This window comes from Cheilinus undulatus, linkage group 8, assembly GCF_018320785.1.
Source record: "Cheilinus undulatus linkage group 8, ASM1832078v1, whole genome shotgun sequence".
NCBI lineage: Eukaryota > Metazoa > Chordata > Actinopteri > Labriformes > Labridae > Cheilinus > Cheilinus undulatus.
This window is the reverse complement of record NC_054872.1, coordinates 53,715,860-53,735,693: the sequence shown is the minus strand read 5'-3', so window position 1 is coordinate 53,735,693 and position 19,834 is coordinate 53,715,860. Positions and strand designations below refer to the sequence as shown.

Below are 19,834 nucleotides of genomic sequence, written 5' to 3'. Positions count from 1 at the left end.
CAGCTTTAAATATTGGCCTATCAGCTTTAAATACTGGACTATATCAGCTTTAAATATTGGCCTATAGCAGCCATAAATTTTGGCCTATAGCAGCTTTAAATATTGGCCTATAGTAGCTTTAAATATTGGCCTATTGAAGCTTTAAATACTGGATTATAGCAGCTTCAAATATTGGCCTATAGTTTCTTTTAATATTGGCCTATAGTAGCTTTAAATATTGGCCTATTGAAGCTTTAAATATTGGCCTATAGCAGCTTCAAATATTGGCCTATAGCAGCTTTAAATACTGGATTATAGCAGCTTTAAATATTGGCCAATAGCAGCTTTAAATACTGGCCATGATGTCAGCTTTAAATATTGCCCTATAGCAGCTTAAAATTTTGGCCTATAGCAGCTTTAAATATTCGCTTATAGCAGCTTCAAATATTGGCCTCTAGCAGCTTTAAATATTCGCTTATAGCAGCTTCAAATATTGGCCTATAGCAGCTTTAAATATTGGCCTATAGCAGCTTCAAATATTGGCCTATAGCAGCTTTAAATATTGGCCTATATCAGCTTTAAATATTGGCTTATATCTGCTTTAAATACTGGCCTATAACAGCTTCAAATATTGGCCCATATAAGCTTTAAATATTAGCCTATATTAGCTTTAAATATTGGTCTATAGAAGCTTTAAATATTGGCCTATATAAGCTTTAAATATTGGACAATATCAGCTTTAAATATTGGCCTATAGCAGCTTAAAATTTTGGCCTATGTCAGCTTTAAATATTCATCTAAATCAGCTTCAAATATTGGCCTATAACAGCTTTAAATATTGGCCTATATAAGCTTTAAATATTGGACTATATCAGCTTTAAATATTGTTCTATATAAGCTTTAAATATTGGCCTATATAAGCTTTAAATATTGGCCTCTATAAGCTTTAAATATTGGACTATATCAGCTTTAAATATTGTTCTATATAAGCTTTAAATATTGGCCTATAACAGCTTCAAATATTGGCCTATGTCAGCTTTAAATATTTATCTATATCAGCATTAAATATTGGCCTATAACGGCTTCAAATATTGGCCTATAGCAGCTTTAAAGGTGCAGTGTGTAAAATTGGGACTATCAACATCTAACAGTCAATTCTGGAGTGTGATGCTCATTTCTCTGGTGATAACTGTGGGAACCAGTGAAGTTTAAAAATCAATACATGTTTAGCTGTTGTTTGGCTCCTTCTATGGTGCCATAGAAACAGGCAAAATGCAAAAATCCAAGATGGCAGCGTCCTTGGAGGGGACCCTCCCTATGTATGAATAAAAGGCTTATTCTGAGTTAATTTAAAACATAAATTTAAAAATGTGTTATCAGATGTCAACACTAATTTAGATCAATCTACTTATAAATGTTATGTTTCATTTTAACCAAGTTTGTTTTGCTAAATGCTACTAGGCTAAATATTACACACTGCACCTTTAAATACTGGATTATAGCAGCTTTAAATATTGGCCTATAGTAGCTTTAAATACTGGATTATAGCAGCTTTAAATATTGGCCTATTACAGCTTCAAATATTGGCCTATAGCAGCTTTAAATACTGGATTACAGCAGCTTTAAATATTGGCCTATAGTAGCTTTAAATATTGGCCTATTGCAGCTTCAAATATTGGCCTATAGCAGCTTTAAATACTGGATTATAGCAGCTTTAAATATTGGCCTATAGTAGCTTCAAATATTGGCCTATAGCAGCTTTAAATACTGGATTATAGCAGCTTTAAATATTGGCCTATTACAGCTTCAAATATTGGCCTATAGCAGCTTCAAATATTGGCCTATAGCAGCTTCAAATATTGGCCTATAGCAGCTTTAAATATTGGCCTATAGCAGCTTTAAATATTGGCCTATAGCAGCTTTACATATTGGCCTATAGCAGCTTTAAATATTGGCTCATATCTGCTTTAAACACTGGCCTATAACGGCTTCAAATATTGGCCTATATAACCTTTAAATATTGGCTTATATTAGCTTCAAATATTGGTCTATAAAAGCTTTAAATATTGGCCAATATCAGCTTTAAATACTGGCCTATATCAGCTTTAAATATTGTTCTATATAAGCTTTAAATATTAGCCTATAGCAGCTTTAAATATTGGCCTATATCAGCTTTAAATATTTATCTATAAATATTGTTCTATATAAGCTTTAAATATTGGCCTATGTCAGCTTTAAATATTTATCTATATCAGCAATAAATATTGGCCTATAACGGCTTCAAATATTGGCCTATATGAGCTTTAAATATTGGCCTATAGCAGCTTTAAATATTTATCTATATCAGCTTTAAATATTGGCCTATAACAGATTCAAATATTGGCCTATATAAGCTTTAAATATTGGTCTATATTAGCTTTAAAACTTGGTCTATATAAGCTTTAAGTATTGGACTATAGCAGCTTTAAATATTCGCATATATCAGCTTTAAATATTGGCCTATATAAGCCTTAAATATTGGCCAATATCAACTTTAAATATTGGCCTATAGGAACTTTAAATATTGGCCTATAGCAGCTTTAAATATTCACATATATCAGCTTTAAATATTGGCCTATATAAGCCTTAAATATTGGCCAATATCAACTTTAAATATTGGCCTATATTAGCTTCAAATATTGGCCTATATTAGCTTTAAATATTAGCCTATATTAGCTTTAAATATTGGCCTATATTAGCTTCAAATATTGGCCTATATTAGCTTTAAATATTAGCCTATATTAGCTTCAAATATTGGCCTATATTAGCTTTAAATATTAGCCTATATTAGCTTTAAATATTGGCCTATATTAGCTTCAAATATTGGCCTATATTAGCTTTAAATATTGGCCTATATCAGCTTTAAATATTTATCTATAAATATTGTTCTATATAAGCTTTAAATATTGGCCTATAGCAGCTTTAAATATTGGCCTATTTCAGCTTTAAATATTTATCTATATCAGCAATAAATATTGGCCTATAACGGCTTCAAATATTGGCCTATATGAGCTTTAAATATTGGCCTATAGCAGCTTTAAATATTTATCTATATCAGCTTTAAATATTGGCCTATAACAGATTCAAATATTGGCCTATATAAGCTTTAAATATTGGTCTATATTAGCTTTAAAACTTGGTCTATATAAGCTTTAAGTATTGGACTATAGCAGCTTTAAATATTCGCATATATCAGCTTTAAATATTGGCCTATAGGAACTTTAAATATTGGCCTATAGCAGCTTTAAATATTGGCCTATAGGAACTTTAAATATTGGCCTATAGCAGCTTTAAATATTCACATATATCAGCTTTAAATATTGGCCTATATAAGCCTTAAATATTGGCCAATATCAACTTTAAATATTGGCCTATAGGAACTTTAAATATTGGCCTATAGCAGCTTTAAATATTCGCATATATCAGCTTTAAATATTGGCCTATAGGAACTTTAAATATTGGCCTATAGCAGCTTTAAATATTGGCCTATATTAGCTTCAAATATTGGCCTATATTAGCTTTAAATATTAGCCTATATTAGCTTTAAATATTGGCCTATATTAGCTTCAAATATTGGCCTATATTAGCTTTAAATATTAGCCTATATTCGCTTCAAATATTGGCCTATATTAGCTTTAAATATTGCCTATATTAGCTTTAAATATTGGCTATATTAGCTTTAAATATTGGCCTATATTAGCTTTAAATATTGGCCTATATCAGCTTTAAATATTTATCTATAAATATTGTTCTATATAAGCTTTAAGTATTGGACTATATAAGCTTTAAGTATTGGACTATAGCAGCTTTAAATATTGGCCTATAGCAGCTTTAAATATTCGCATATATCAGCTTTAAATATTGGCCTATAGGAACTTTAAATATTGGCCTATAGCAGCTTTAAATATTCACATATATCAGCTTTAAATATTGGCCTATGTCAGATTCAAATATTGGCCTATATAAGCTTTAAATATTGGTCTATATTAGCTTTAAAACTTGGTCTATATAAGCTTTAAGTATTGGACTATAGCAGCTTTAAATATTGGCCTATAGCAGCTTTAAATATTCGCATATATCAGCTTTAAATATTGGCCTATAGGAACTTTAAATATTGGCCTATATTCAGCTTTAAAACTTGGTCTATATAAGCCTTTAAATATTGGCCACTATCAACTTTAAATATTGGCCTATAGCAGCTTTCAAATATTGGCCTATATCAGCTTTAAATATTAGCCTATAGGAACTTTAAATATTGGCCTATATTAGCTTCAAATATTGGCCTATATTAGCTTTAAATATTAGCCTATATTAGCTTTAAATATTGGCCTATATTAGCTTCAAATATTGGCCTATATTAGCTTTAAATATTAGCCTATATTAGCTTCAAATATTGGCCTATATTAGCTTTAAATATTAGCCTATATTAGCTTCAAATATTGGCCTATATTAGCTTTAAATATTAGCCTATATTAGCTTCAAATATTGGCCTATATTAGCTTTAAATATTAGCCTATATTAGCTTTAAATATTGGCCTATATTAGCTTTAAATATTGGCCAATATCAGCTTGAAATATTGGCCTATATGAGCTGTAAATATTGGCCTATAGTTGTAAATATTGGTCTAAATCAGCTGTTTTTTTAATTTATTGGATCTAAATGCTTTGTTAGTTTTAGTCACATTATAGTCCTTCATATCTTTATAGTTAGAAAGATCCTGACTTTTTAATCTTTACATTCAGTCAAGGTTTTTTATTGTCTTGAAGATAATTTAATCAGCCATACTCTATTTTATATGAATGCAAACACTCACCTGTTTTTAGATTTATTTTTTGGCATTTTTGTGCCTTTATTTTAGAGGACAGTGGATAGAGTTGGAAACAGGGATGAGGGCGGGGGAGAGACATGCGGTAAAGGGCCTCAGGCCGGATTCGAACCCGGGCCATCCGCATACATGGGGCGCCTTAAACCACTAGGCCACCTGCTCCCCACAAACACTCATCTTAATGTACTGTCAGTATGTTAATTTGTGTAAAAATACATGATGAAATACTGAAACAGTTTAAAGGAACAGTAGAAATATTACTGGTTTAAAATGTCCACTGCTAAGAATTTAGTCTGTTTTTAGTCTGTATTCTTTCATTAGATTTTTAATCAGCACATATCTGTTTTTAGCCTGTCTTAGTGACTAACTGTTCAGACAGTTTTAGTTGATGAAAATAAAACTCAGCTAGCTAGCAGTGCTAATGTTGTCTGATTTATCTGCTGTAATTTGAATAAATACCTGCCATCTCTGTCTTAACTGCTATTTTAAAAGAAAACAGACACTGGCAGAGCTAACTAGCATTCGTGCTAACTCACTGACGGTTTATTCCGTTACTAGCTGACACCTGCACCTGTACTCACCTGGTCAGGATACCTCTGACAGCCTGTTTGACTCCGCCTCTTTCTACCTGCACGTTGACGGCACATTTGCCCAGGTGTTTCGTTCCGTTTTCACTCCTCATCCTCTCCTGTTTTACTCAGTGTGTCTCCAGGCGCATGCTCAGACTTCATGGAACCTTCCAGAACATCAACCGGACAAACCGTCGACACTAAACGACAGCAGAACCGGAGAGGGTGTTCCTGTTTTATCTGTTTGACTCTGTTCAGAACTGTGTTTAGATGTGTGGGGGGATGAAGACTCCCCCTGACATGCGCACTTCATCATCTTCACCTCCTCACAGCAGTGAGTCCAGTTAGAAAACCTTATCAGTTATAATGCTAACATGCTAATGCTAACACAGACCGAGTATTTCGGGGCCGTTAACGTCTTTCTCTGTCCGTTTTTGTCCTCTAGCTGTGGAGGGGATCTTTCCTCCCGCCGTCCATCGTTTCCTCTTCAGCCAATCAGGAGAGTTTAAGGTGGCTCACCTGGTCGTCAGGGCGCTTTTTGGAGCGGTGAGCGGAGCAGGTAACCAAGGCTGCTATGGCGGGGCCGGGGAGGTCAGCAAAATCATGGTCCATGTTAAGCTGTGACGACCATATTTACCGGTACATTTAATATTAATTTATGCTGTAGTTTACCCACATTAATCCTGGAGGTCTACTGTAGCTGCGACTGGGGGCGGAACTTCCGGTACAGTAATAACAGGATTCTTCCAGGTTACCAACCCTCTGGTGTCCTACAGGTTACTGCCTCATTTTCCTCCTAGTGTGCATAAATGCACAGGGGGTTATTACTGTCAATAAAAAACTTAGATTAGTTTATTTTTAATCAAACTGTGCCATTCACAAAAATACCAAATATTCAATAATTGTCATATCTTTTAACCCTTTAATTGCCATGTTTGTTATGTAAACAAACAACATTTTTCATGAAAAAAAACACACATTGACTTTTTTCAGATACTACACTGAAAGTGAATAAGTTATTTATGGATGACTGCAGCCTGGCATACATCATTGATTAGTAGCATCATTGGTTAAAATACATTATTAGTTTTTCTGTGAGGTCAGTTATTCTAAAATACTCAGGTTTTTCACCCTTCTGTGCATAAATGCACACCTTTAAATCATGTTAGAAATATCAAACATTTTAAAATTGTTTTACTGTTATGAATCATATTTTTCTCATTTAAGTTCAGCCCTAACCATAAATGTCAAATACTCATTCATTTTAATGTTTTTTTTTTAATGTTTTCACTCAAAAAAATGATTTTTTTTTGCAAGTTCCTCCATGAAAATGAGAGAACTTATTTTCTTATGATTGCACAGACACACTCACACACAGACACACTCACACACAGACACACTCACACACACACACACTCACACTCACACACTCACACACAGACACACTCACACACACACACACTCACACTCACACCCCCACACACACACACACTCACACACACACACACTCACACACACACACACACACACACACACACACACACACACACACACACACACACACTCACACACACACACTCACACTCACACACACTCACACACTCACACACAGACACACTCACACACAGACACACTCACACACAGACACACTCACACTCACACACACACACACTCACACCCACACACTCACACCCCGACACACCCACACACAGACACACTCACACACTCACACACAGACACACTCACACACTGATCTGCACTCAAACAAACCTCAGAGAGTTAGTGAGAAAGGGAGCAGAGGGCAGTAGAACACTGAAATCTGGTGGAACAAACATGTACTTCCTGCCCTCGCCCATATATGGTAAAAGTGACGTCACAGGGTAAAAAAATGGTCCCGGTGCAAATGTAAAGCCCCAACTCTCAAATGAAGCCCAGAAACCAGAACATGCATGATTCATGCCTTAATGACGTATGGATCTAAAGACAGCAGGGATATTAATGCTATAAAAAGGTTTATTTGTGTTGGGCTGGTTGTTGTGGCTGGGACAGAATTTTTACAGTTTGCAAAAATGAACAAAAAATACAAAACATGATCATATTAATGTGAAAGAGGACAACGTTAAAAAAGCATATATATCAACTAAGTGTGCATTTTTGGCACAAGGGTTACCAGAGGGTTAAAGTGATTTAGCATCAACAGAGGTTGTTTTGACAGTAATATTCGCTGTAATAAATACTGCTTCAGGTTTGTTGAATCAAACATCTTGCTAGAGTTACTTTAAGCTCAGAGTTATTATATTTGCTGTAAGGCTCAGTACCTGTTGCTCTGGTAGTGGTGCCAATAAACTGACAACGTTAAATATAAGTGTTTTTATCACGATGGTCACTGTCTAAATGTCTTAGGGATTTCTATCAATATTGATTTATTATTAATTCTTAATACAGACTTTGAGATTTATGAAACTGAAGAGTGAACAACTAAAGTCAGGGGGGTCAGACTCAGTCACAGAAGGGGCCAGATTCTGGATTCAGGTCTAACCTGAGGGCCTAACAGGGTCCACATTTAACCAGAAACTGTCAACATGATTTTCACCACTGATGAAATATGGAAAAAAAGAACAGATGATAGATGATTTTGACATTAAAAAAGTCAAATTATACATTTAAAGTCTCAAAATCTGAGATTAAAAGACGAACATGTTTGTTAAAAAAGTCAAAGCATGAAATTAAAATTCAAAATTAAGGTTAAGTAGTCAGGTGTACTAAGGTCCTAGAGATAGAAGGAGACTGGTAGAGAAACAGGTATGTAGACAGGAGGAAGTAGTCAGGTGTACTAAGGTCCCAGAGATAGAAGGAGACTGGTAGAGAAACAGGTACATAGACAGGAGGAAATAGTCAGGTGTACTAAGGTCCCAGAGATAGAAGGAGACTGGTAGAGAAACAGGTACATAGACAGGAGGAAGTAGTCAGGTGTACTAAGGTCCTAGATAGAAAGGGACTGGTAGAGGAACAGTTACGTAGACAGGAGGAAGTAGTCAGGTGTACTAAGGTCCCAGAGATAGAAGGAGACTGGTAGAGAAACAGGTACGTAGACAGGAGGAAGTAGTCAGGTGTACTAAGGTCCCAGAGATAGAAGGAGACTGGTAGAGAAACAGGTACATAGACAGGAGGAAGTAGTCAGGTGTACTAAGGTCCCAGAGATAGAAGGAGACTGGTAGAGAAACAGGTACATAGACAGGAGGAAGTAGTCAGGTGTACTAAGGTCCCAGAGATAGAAGGAGACTGGTAGTGGAACAGGTACGTAGACAGGAGGAAGTAGTCAGGTGTACTAAGGTCCTAAAGATAGATGGAGACTGGTAGAGGAACAGGTACGTAGACAGGAGGAAGTAGTCAGGTGTACTAAGGTCCTAGAGATAGAAGGAGACTGGTAGTGGAACAGGTACGTAGACAGGAGGAAGTAGTCAGGTGTACTAAGGTCCTAGAGATAGAAGGAGACTGGTAGTGGAACAGGTACGTAGACAGGAGGAAGTAGTCAGGTGTACTAAGGTCCTAGAGATAGAAGGAGACTGGTAGAGGAACAGGTACACAGACAGGAGGAAGTAGTCAGGTGTACTAAGGTCCTAGAGATAGAAGGAGACTGGTAGTGGAACAGGTACGTAGACAGGAGGAAGTAGTCAGGTGTACTAAGGTCCTAGAGATAGAAGGAGACTGGTAGAGGAACATATACGTAGACAGGAGGAAGTAGTCAGGTGTACTAAGGTCCTAGAGATAGAAGGAGACTGGTAGAGGAACAGGTACGCAGACAGGAGGAAGCAGTCAGGTGTACTAAGGTCCTAGAGATAGAAGGAGACTGGTAGAGGAACAGGTACGCAGACAGGAGGAAGCAGTCAGGTGTACTAAGGTCCTAGAGATAGAAGGAGACTGGTAGAGGAACAGGTACGCAGACAGGAGGAAGCAGTCAGGTGTACTAAGGTCCTAGAGATAGAAGGAGACTGGTAGTGGAACAGGTACGTAGACAGGAGGAAGTAGTCAGGTGTACTAAGGTCCTAGAGATAGAAGGAGACTGGTAGAGGAACAGGTACGTAGACAGGAGGAAGTAGTCAGGTGTACTAAGGTCCTAGAGATAGAAGGAGACTGGTAGAGGAACAGGTACGTAGACAGGAGGAAGTAGTCAGGTGTACTAAGGTCCCAGAGATAGAAGGAGACTGGTAGAGGAACAGGTACGTAGACAGGAAGAAGTAGTCAGGTGTACTAAGGTCCCAGAGATAGAAGGAGACTGGTAGAAGAACAAGTACATAGACAGGAGGAAGTAGTCAGGTGTACTAAGGTCCCGGAGATAGAAGGAGACTGGTACAGGAACAGGTACGTAGACAGGAGGAAATAGTCAGGTGTACTAAGGTCCTAGATAGAAGGAGACTGGTAGAGGAACAGGTACGTAGGCAGGAAGAAGTAGTCAGGTGTACTAAAGTCCTTGAGATAGAAGGAGACTGGTAGAGGAACAGGTACGTAGACAGGAGGAAGTAGTCAGGTGTACTAAGGTCCTAGATAGAAGGAGACTGGTAGAGGAACAGGTACGTAGACAGGAGGAAGTAGTCAGGTGTACTAAGGTCCTAGATAGAAGGAGACTGGTAGAGGAACAGGTACGTAGGCAGGAAGAAGTAGTCAGGTGTACTAAGGTCCCAGAGATAGAAGGAGACTGGTAGAGAAACAGGTACATAGACAGGAGGAAGTAGTCAGGTGTACTAAGGTCCCAGAGATAGAAGGAGACTGGTAGAGGAACAGGCACTGGTATGTTTGGGTTTTAATCTGAAGTGTATATCTAATGGTTTATTTACCTGAAGGTATGGAGAGTTTGATGATGTTGATGTGAATGAATGAACCCTCACACTCTCCTCTTCAGCTCTGTTCCTCGGAGTCTCACACAGCCTCCCCCTGACCTTTGACCTCTGGCTGACAGTGGGATGTTTCTTCATCGGTGAGATGACGACAGACTCGGACCTTAGTTCTGTTCTGCTAAACCCCGACTGAAACACATGTAACTGTTCCAGGTGTGTGCGCGGTGGGCGGAGCCTTGTCCTCCTCCTGCAGGTGTTCAGTCCTCCTGATGTTTCCCAGCATGCTTGGCTCCCGCGGGCGGTCCTACCTGATGCTGTTAATCGTGACGGTGCTCTGCAGGGGTGAGAGCTCACCAGAATGTTGATGCACGAATGCTGTAGTGTCAGAAGGTTCTAGATCAGTGATACTCAACCTGTGGCTCTGTTATGTCTTCATTTTAAATATCATTCCCCCAGAAAACCTTAAAAAAGGGAAACTTTTTTGCCCTTTCTCACCATTTTTTTTACCAGTTTTCACCCATTTAAGCTACCTTTAGCCATGAAATACCACTTTTTTCCTACTTTTGGCAATTTTTGGCTCTTTTTTCTAACTTTTTACCCATTTTTTACCACTTTGATCCAATTTCCTCCCTTTTTCACAGTCCCCCCCCCATTTTCACCCACTTTATTGTGTGTGTTTTATTTCATATTTTCAATTTTGCATCTCAAGACTACGACTCAAACTTATGATTCTGCCTTTCATTTCATACTTCACAATTTTAAATTTTAAGTCATACTTTTCAACTCATTACTTTGGCTTTTTAATCCCATATTTTGACTTTTAAACTCATGATTTCAATTTTTTTCTCATATTTTGACACTTTAAATAACTAGTTTTTATTTTTATATCACATTTGACCTTTTAGACTCCCAATTTTTAATTTAAATCATATTTTTAAGTTTTTAAGTCATCGTTTTGAATTCTAGCTTATATTTTGACATTTTCAACTCCTAATTTTTGGCTTTTTAATCCCATATTTTAAACTATCAAACTCACAATTTAAAACTTTATAATATTTTGACTTTTCAAACTCATGATTTCAAATTTCATCTCATATTTTGACCTTTCAAACATATGGTTTCTACTTTCTCCTCATATATTTGTTCTTAAAAACGTTATTTTTCTATTTTGATATCGTGTTCTGATCTTTTGAACTAATAAGTTTGAATTTTTATCTCAGATTTGAGCCTTTAAATTTAACATTTTTACTTTTTGGAATTTCCAAATGATTTTATCATCAGTTCTGTTTTTTTGGGGTTTTTTTTTTCAGATTTTATAACTGGCGAAAATGAGGTTGACAGTTTAAGGTTAAATGTGGACCCTGTTAGGCCCTCAGGTTAGACCTGAATCCAGAATCCGGCCCCTGCTGTGACTGAGTCTGACACCCCTGCTGTAGGGCTTCAATCATTCCTCATGGTTGAATCAATACAGTTGAACTTTGACAGAGATAATCTTTTTTGTTCTAGATCATGGAGGGAAGTCATCAGCCTTCCTGTCTAACTCTGAGCATTTGTGTGCTGCTGCTCTTTCAGGTCCTCTTTCTAACATCCAGAGGAACGTGGAGACGGCGGCTCTGTCTCTCAGCTGTAACCTGGACCTGCAGGTTCATCACAGCAAGCTCCTGTGGAGAGACGCCATCAGACCCTTTCTCCTCATCACACAGGAGCTCATGGTGAGAGTCTGCAGCTCTGGCAGCTCAGTGGGGCTGTAAAAGCCACTGATCTATTCTGAACTAAGGCAGCAAGAACAGCTTTGGGTTGCACCTGCGCGTAAGTTTAAACCTAGCCTAGTTTGAACGAAAGTTCTTACTTACGACAGAGTTTACGCTCTCCTAACATTTAAGGTGTTGCATCAGCTGTGATAGTTTCAACGCAGGCGTAAAGCTGGGCTGACACCTAAAGATTTTCACAGTCACAGACTAAAAACTGAAAGTCTTTCGTAAATTTTAGGAGTCTTACTGGAGTCACGGCGTGCTCCCGTCATCTCTGTCATTAAGTTTAAGGCGGTAATCTGCGCTGTATCAAACGTGTTTGATATGATCGCAAGTCACAGTGACGTAACACTATCACCAACCAATAGATGAGCTCTGACAAAAACGGAAACAGGAAACCTGCCGGTCAAAACAACCACAAAAACGGCAGAGCGGCGTGGATGAAGAAGATACACCAGGAGTGAAACGTCGACGGTCCCGACCAATATGGACCATCCAGAAAGAGTAGCGGCTGGAGGAGCCGTGGGCAGATCAGCCCAGCCTGTTCCATGAGAATCGTCCAACATATCACAACAGAGTGGCGAAGGAAAAGAGATGGGCTGACATTGCAGAAGCCCTGCAAATAAAAAATTGCTAAAAGAATCTAGTAGTATTCTTTTAAATAGTGACCCTGCAAGATTCACAGTCTTTGTAAAATGTCAGTCTGAGGCTAGGCTGTAACTAAAAACTCTAAAAACGTGTCTTTAGATGTGAGCAGGTGTGAGCTGGTAGTTTTCCAGAGTCTTTTCCAAATCTTTTCAACGTCTTCTGATGTATGGGTAGCATAAGTCATGACTTCAGTCTGACCCCTAACCCCTCCTAGGTGTGAAGTCCTCTGTAGAATACAGCTGTCATAGCGGTAGCTCTAACAGACGTGATAACCCGGAGGGGGAGGAGGAGTTGAGGATTGTACCGGAAATTTGGAGTCAGCACTGCGTTCTCCATGATCAGTAGCTGTTTTTTTCCATGAGCGGAGATCATTTCCACCGTCCACTGTTGTGTTATCTCGTGTTATTAGAGATTTCACCACTCCATATCAGTGTTGTTATGTTATTTATAGCAGTTAGCATCTGTAGCAAACACGGGGTTAAAAAATGCTTTTCAGTGATTGGTTAAAGCAGTGGTTCCCAAACTTTGTCAACTGGCCCCCTTTTGGTAGTTGAAAATATTTTCCGGCCCCCCCCACCCCTCATTGTACGTATCCACATGTAAAAACATGTAAATGTACAACAAAAAACACCGTTATTCACAATTTTTGTGACAAATTCCTTTTTTTCTTTCAGAATTTACCACAGCATAAAACCTAAAAAATTTGAGTTTTAAAAATCTGACTCTCTAAAGATGATCAATTCCCTGAGAAATACAACTTAATATGGATCTTTAAGATTTATACACCCAGTCCTGCAATAATACCAGTGACAATTGTGGGTTTATTTGGTGCTACGGATCTTTTTGCGTCCTGGGTGCAGCTGTGGGACTTCCATTCTCAGTTCGTTTTCAGTGTCCAGCTATGATTTAATTTTGTAAAGATGCACCAGCCTTTTGCAACATCCTCACACAGGTAGGATGATGCAAAAGGAAAAAGTGGGACAAAGGCTCTTGTACCGAGCTACTACCAATCCTTTTCCACTCCAAACCAAAATGCTGTCAATGTCTTGGACTTGAACTATGATAACATCACTGAATCTGAGGAGACTACAGTAAACTTCCCCCCTTTACAGGCCTGAAGTCATCAGCTGGTACTGCTTAGCCTGGCCTTGCCGCGCCCCCCTGGGGGGGCCCATGGCCCACTTTGGGAACCACTGGGTTAAAGTCAGAGAATACGTCATATCTGCAATAATATTTTGGTTAGTTTGGACGTAAATCTCTACTAGTTAAGATCAACCTTACGTCTCTATGGTGCAGCCGAACAATAACACAACTTAAGTTAGAACTGAACTAGTTTCAGCGTAGGGTTTAGTGGTTTAGTGTGGACTTTACACCAGAACTTAAGGCAGAACTTACGCACAGCTGGTGCAACAGGCTGTAGATGAAGAGAAAGCAGCCCTACTGAGCTGAGCCACATGATCCATCAAACCACTGATCGGCGGGTTTATCAGTCCTTCCTGTTTTTTTGTTTCCTCTTCAGGACGATAAAGACGAGTTTCAGTCGGAGGCTCTGAGCGTCAGCAGGAAGTTTCAGAACATCCGAGATGCAGTTGTCCTTCAGTACGGATATGACCTCTTCAAACAGAAACACGCCACCGCCACCAACAGCACACAGGAGCAGTTCATGTCAAAGACCATGATGCAGTGCGACAGTGAGAGAACTAGACGTATTTATATTCATCATGAGGCTTCTGATTGTACCTGCCTGTCTTTGACCCAGGTGTGGTGGACGAGGGCGTGCAGCGCTGTGCTGATTGGTTCAGCCTCAGGTGGGCGGAGTGTATGGAGGCAATCCCGGTCCCTGTCATTAGCCACATCCTGTGCGTGTCCATGAAGTTCCACTTCCTGTGTGATGTCATGAGAGGTGAGAGGTCACAGACTTTTTTTTTACTTGAGCTGCTGCTGGGTTTTCCTCCTGAGCTTTTGTCTGATACTCTTTTTCAGTTTCTGGGATCAGTAGACCCTGATAGATTTAAAACCTAATCCTCGCCTTTGAACATGAAGTAGTTTCCACAAAAAATTATGTTTGCTGTCTGAAGACAGACCACAAGAACTTGAACAAAATTTACGCTAAAAGTCCTAAAGGTCTGAAGATGAGACAGCATCCTCTGAGCTGTGGGCAGATGTGGACGTAGGAAGGTCGTTGTTGGCGTCTCTAAAGTATCAAAGACATCCGTGGTAGCAGGATGAACGCCATTGTTCTTCATCTTCTCTTTCTCTCAGTGATGACGCCGTGGTGCAGAGAGCAGATTCCTGTGGAGGGAAACTTCGGTCCACTCTTTGACCAGCTCAACTCTTCAGTCGACCTTCTGTCCAGAGAGTTCAGGGCGGAGCTGGTTCTGCAGGTCTCTAGGTCCCTCTAAGCCCAGTTCAGACTAGATATCATGACAAGCAGACCTTTATAGAGCGCTGTGTGACCTTCTGCAGGAGCAGCAGCATGTTTTTCCTTAGACCTGACCTCTTTTTTCTCTAAGATCTGAATCCTTTTTTCCTGGGACCCGAAACGTTTTCCCTGATGCCTGACACGTTTTCTCCCTGATACCTAACTCTCCTTAGATCCATCACCTGACCCTGAGACCTGAAACCTTTTATCCTGAGACCTGAATCCTTTTATCCTGCGACCTGAAACCTTTTGTCCTGAGACCTGAATCCTTTTACCCTTAGACCTGAAACCTTTTATCCTGTGACCTGAAACCTTTCATCCTGCGACCTGAAACCTTTTGTCCTGAGACCTGAATCCTTTTATCCTGAGACCTGAAACCTTTTATCTTGCGACCTGAAACCTTTCATCCTGAGACCTGAAACCTTTTGTCCTGCGACCTGAAACCTTTCATCCTGCGACCTGAAACCTTTTGTCCTGCGATCTGAACCTTTTTCCTGAGACCCTACTCTTTTTTTCTGAGACCTGACCCCCTTTTTTCCTTAGACCTGGCCCCTTTTTTCCTGATACCGGACACATTTTTTCCCAGTGCCTGACTCTTTTTAGATCTGTCACATGACTCTGAGACCTGACCCCTTTCTTATCTGAGATCTGACCTTCTGCAGGAGCAGCAGCAGCAGATGGTGTTGCATGGATCTGTGCTGGATGAAGAGTTCACTCAGGCCGTCAGAGGAAACCTGGAGACGCTGAACAGAACGGTGAAACGGCTGCTGGACATCCTTCAGCTGCTGCTGTCCTTCACCTTCATCACCATCTTCACTCAGTAAGACCTGAAACATCAGGAGGATTCTGCCGAGTCATGCTGACTCCTCTCATTCCTCCTCCGTTATCTCCTCTCAGAGCATTTGGGTACCTCAGGCGATACCGGAGGGACGTCCGCTTCGACAATGTCTACATCACCACCTACTTCAGACAGATCGATGCCCACAGGAGGAGAGCGGTAAACATCATCATCATCATCATCATCATCATCTGCTGCTATTGGAGAAGTATGGTTAATCCGCTGTATGGAGCAGATCTCTCCTCTTTTTAATCTTCTTTGTGTTCTGATGTTTAGAGAAAGCGCCACCTGCTGCCTTTGAACCAATCAGAGAAGAAGAAGATCATCAACCCCTGGAGTTTAAAAATCCACCCAGAGGAGCTCAAACAAGTGGTGGGTTCTATTAAAATACCAGTCTTCGTACAGAAACAGGTTCATGGACGGACCAAGATAAACTTCATCTAGTCCAGTGAGTTTGGGAATACGTCTTCACAGTGCTGGATGTGTGTGTGTGTGTGTGTGTGTTCAGACATCAGGTGTGTTCCAGGTCCTCTCTGTCTTCCTGCTCTCTGTCGTCCTGCTCACCGTAGACTTCTCTCTGTTCCACGTGTTGGACATCGTCAGCAGACACACCTTCACCCAGCTCAATGTGACCAGTAAAGACCTACACACTGAAGTCCAGGTCACAGCGCCCTCTACAGCGCTGATTTTTGTTTTGACCTTTCACCTTCCCTAGGAACATTCAGAGGCATCGAGGGGGGCGAAGGGATCCCTCCTTTGTGTCAACTGTGGGAGAAGTAACAGACGGGATCAGGTCTAAACTCAGGGCACAGAGTCATGTGTGAGATCTAATGTACAACAAAGGGGTCAGGTCTCAGGGAAAAAGGTGTCTGGGTCCCCTGAGACCTGACACCTTTTTTCATGAGACTTGACCCCTTTTTTCTCCTGAGACACGACACCTTTTCACCTTAGACCTGACACCTTTTTTCTCCTGAAACCTGACATCTTTTCTCTTTAGACCCAACACCTTTTTTCACCTGAGACCCAAAACCTTATTTCCTGATGTCTGACTCCTTTTAAAACAGTCACCTGACTGAGACCTGACACCTTTTTTTCTTAGGACCTGAATCGTTTTCTCCTGAGACCTGACCTTTTCTTTCTAACTGAGACCTGAAACCTTTTTTGCTGATACCTGACTCTTTCTGTTCTCTGAGACCTGACCCCTTTTTTTACCTGAGACTTGAAACCTTTTTTCCTGATACCTGACTCTTTCTGTGCTCTGAGACCTGACCCCTTTTTTCACCTGAGACATGAAACCTTTTTTTCTGCAACCTGAAACCTTTTTTTCCTCTCTATAGATCTGTCACCTGACTGTGAGACCTGACAACTTTTTTTCTGAGACCTGACAACTTTTTTTCTGAGACCTGACCTCTTTTTTACCTGAGACCTGACTCTTTTTCAATCCATCACGTGACTCTGAGACCTGAGGATGTCCTTGGTGGACTAGGTAGCTGCACTCTCTGCCACAATCTGAATGAACCTACATCTGCACATGACAGCAGCTGATAAGGATCAGCATCATCAGCTCCTGGTTTAAGTTTCAGTTTCAGAAAACAAGAAACAGAAATTGATGTCCAGAACCAGTGTCATGGTTTAACTGGTACTGGATTAACTGGTGTCTCTCTGTTAAATATTCCACTACGGTACACCACAGTTGTAAAGAATTATCAGGGCCTTCAGAGACTTTAAGGTTTCTAGGAAGGCATCTGAAGGGTCCCAGAGTTTGTACAGAGTAGATGATCATTAGTAAAGAAACTGTAGGTGACTTTGCAGGTGCCTGTTAAAAACATTATAATCTTTTGGGGCTTGTTATTTGTACTTTGTGAAGGCTTTGTTTTAAAGATTTTCTATTATTTTAATGCTTTTAAAAGGCTATTCTTTATATAAACTAAAGATATAAAGATGGATTCTTTAAATCTGGTGGTTCTATGAGGGTTTTGGTGAGCCCTCAAAGATTTCAGGGTTCTCTTTGGGCTGTGGCATACTCAGGTTTGGGAGAGGCTGCTGTAGTATGGGATCACAGCAATAGCTCATCTCTCTGAGGGATTCTGGGTAATGAATTCCTCTCTGCAGGTAGTCACCAGGTGGACATCCAAGTAAACGGAGACTCAATGATGGCCCGCCTCCTGAGGAAGACAGTCTCGGCCTTCAACAGCTCGTCCGTCCTGGACATACACACCGACAACCAAAGTAGGTCACACAGGAGCCCAGCAGGAGGATTTGATCAGCTGTTCTCAGTTAAAGGTCCTGTGGTTATGATGTCATCAGATAAAAAGAAAGAAGATCCAACCATTAACAACATTCAAACCACAGGATGATGTCCACATACTGTTGGACATATGTGACATCAAACTTAGCCAGCAGGGGGCGACAGAGTCACTGACATCATCTCTCTCTCTCCCCAGTCTGTACGTCTCCCCCCTCCTCCCTCTCTGCTGGTGTGTACATCAGTTGTGTATTTTGTGTGCTGTTGTTGGCCGTCTTCAGCTGCCTGCAGGTTTACACCAACCGCCTCCGACGCGCCATTGCCGCCTTCTACCACCCAAAGGTACAAACACCTGGGCTCCAGGTCTGTTAGACAGGTCTCAAACCTATCCATGATGAAAATGTTCCTACTCTAAACCCCTGTAAAAATCCTCCTAACGGTCTAACTGTCTACTATCTAGTCTTCTTAACCAGCATGATGTTCATTCAGGAAATCACAGTTCCACTATGAGTACAAGGGACCAGAGGGTGGGGAGTGAGGACAGGGCTACCTGGGATTAACAAGATCTCAGGAGAAAAACAGCATCAGGTCTCAGGACAAAAAGAGTCAGGTCTCAGGACAAAAGGAGTCAGGTCTCAGGACAAACGGAGTCAGGTCTCAGGACAAAAGGAGTCAGGTCTCAGGACAAAAGGAGTCAGGTCTCAGGACAAGAAGAGTCCGGTCTCAGGACAGAAAGAGTCAGGTCTCAGGACAGAAAGAGTCAGGTCTCAGGACAGAAAGAGTCAGGTCTCAGGACAGAAAGAGTCAGGTCTCAGGAAAAAAAGAGTCAGGTCTCAGGAAAAAAAGAGTCAGGTCTCAGGACAACAAGAGTCTGGTCTCAGGACAATTGGGGTCAGATGTCAGGAGACACAGGCTTCAGGTTTCAGGACAAAAGTGTCACATCTCCTGAAATAAAGGGGTCATGTCTCAGGACAAAAGGTGTTAGGTCTCAGGACATTAGGGGTCAGGTCTGAAGAAAAAATGGCCTCAGGTCTCAGGACATTAGGGGTCAGGTCTAAAGAAAAAGGAGGATGAAAGTGGTCAGCCCTTATGGGAAAACAGACATCAGGACAGGCGTTGTCGGGTGGATGACACTTTCCTGAAACCTGAGGACTTTTTCCTGAGATAATTTTTTGTCTGAGACCGGACTCTGAGACCTGAGGGCGTTCTTAGATGGACTCATTATAGTTGGTTTTCTAATGATCAGACAGACCCTGAGTTTGTCTGAAATAAAGAATAAAAACCCAGAAATGAAACCAGTCAAGTCAGGGTCAAAGTTCACTTTATTATCCCTGTGAAGAGCCATTTAGCAGTCAAACATTCCTGCGGAGCCATCATAAATACAGACTAAAGACACACTAATGGGCGCTGGCCATCAGGAGACCAGAACAGTACTGGACCAACCTCCAACCCCTGACCCGGCAGGCTGGATCTGTACAGGTGTGTTCAGTCCTCAACAAGGTGCTGATGGCCTGGACTCACTGAATGACTTTGGACCTTATTTTTTGGCACAGGTCCAGTTTTTGCGTCTTTTAGAGGGAAAGTAAAACCGCTTTTAGAAGTTTAAACAGGATCAGTCATTAAGGTCTTAAAGGATGTTAAAATAAATGGAATTAAAGCGTCTATCAGGAGGAGGATTAGTC

At 40.4% G+C, this 19,834-nt stretch overlaps 2 protein-coding genes across 2 annotated transcripts in view; one reads left to right on the top strand and one right to left on the bottom strand.

Annotated features, from left to right (window-relative positions):
* Positions 1–14,146, bottom strand: part of dcst2 (DC-STAMP domain containing 2) — a 36,224-nt gene extending 22,078 nt beyond the window's left edge. The window contains exons 1-2 of the mRNA XM_041794172.1: positions 14,043–14,146; positions 5,426–5,613 (exon numbers count right to left, since the gene is read on the bottom strand). Coding sequence (XP_041650106.1) covers positions 5,426–5,526 — 101 coding nt within the window. The 5' untranslated portion in view covers positions 5,527–5,613; positions 14,043–14,146. The remainder of the gene's footprint in view (positions 1–5,425; positions 5,614–14,042) is intronic.
* Positions 5,607–18,491, top strand: dcst1 (DC-STAMP domain containing 1). Its single transcript, XM_041794173.1, has 14 exons — positions 5,607–5,747; positions 5,859–5,972; positions 10,314–10,388; positions 10,462–10,590; positions 11,821–11,960; positions 14,167–14,338; positions 14,407–14,550; positions 14,910–15,031; positions 15,732–15,889; positions 15,967–16,066; positions 16,184–16,279; positions 16,416–16,568; positions 18,020–18,136; positions 18,352–18,491. Exons 1-13 carry the CDS (start codon positions 5,684–5,686, stop codon positions 18,044–18,046), a joined length of 1,494 nt encoding a protein of 497 aa, XP_041650107.1. The 5' UTR covers positions 5,607–5,683; the 3' UTR covers positions 18,047–18,136; positions 18,352–18,491.
* Positions 18,492–19,834: the final 1,343 nt, after the last annotated feature.

Coding starts and splice junctions, on each gene's coding strand:
- dcst1 (XM_041794173.1), top strand. CDS start 5,684: ATGTGTGGGGGGATGAAGACTCCCCCTGACATGCGCACTTCATCATCT. Junction 11,961..14,166: donor TCATCACACAGGAGCTCATG/GTGAGAGTCTGC, acceptor TTTCCTCTTCAG/GACGATAAAGACGAGTTTCA. Junction 16,569..18,019: donor ACCTACACACTGAAGTCCAG/GTCACAGCGCCC, acceptor TCCTCTCTGCAG/GTAGTCACCAGGTGGACATC.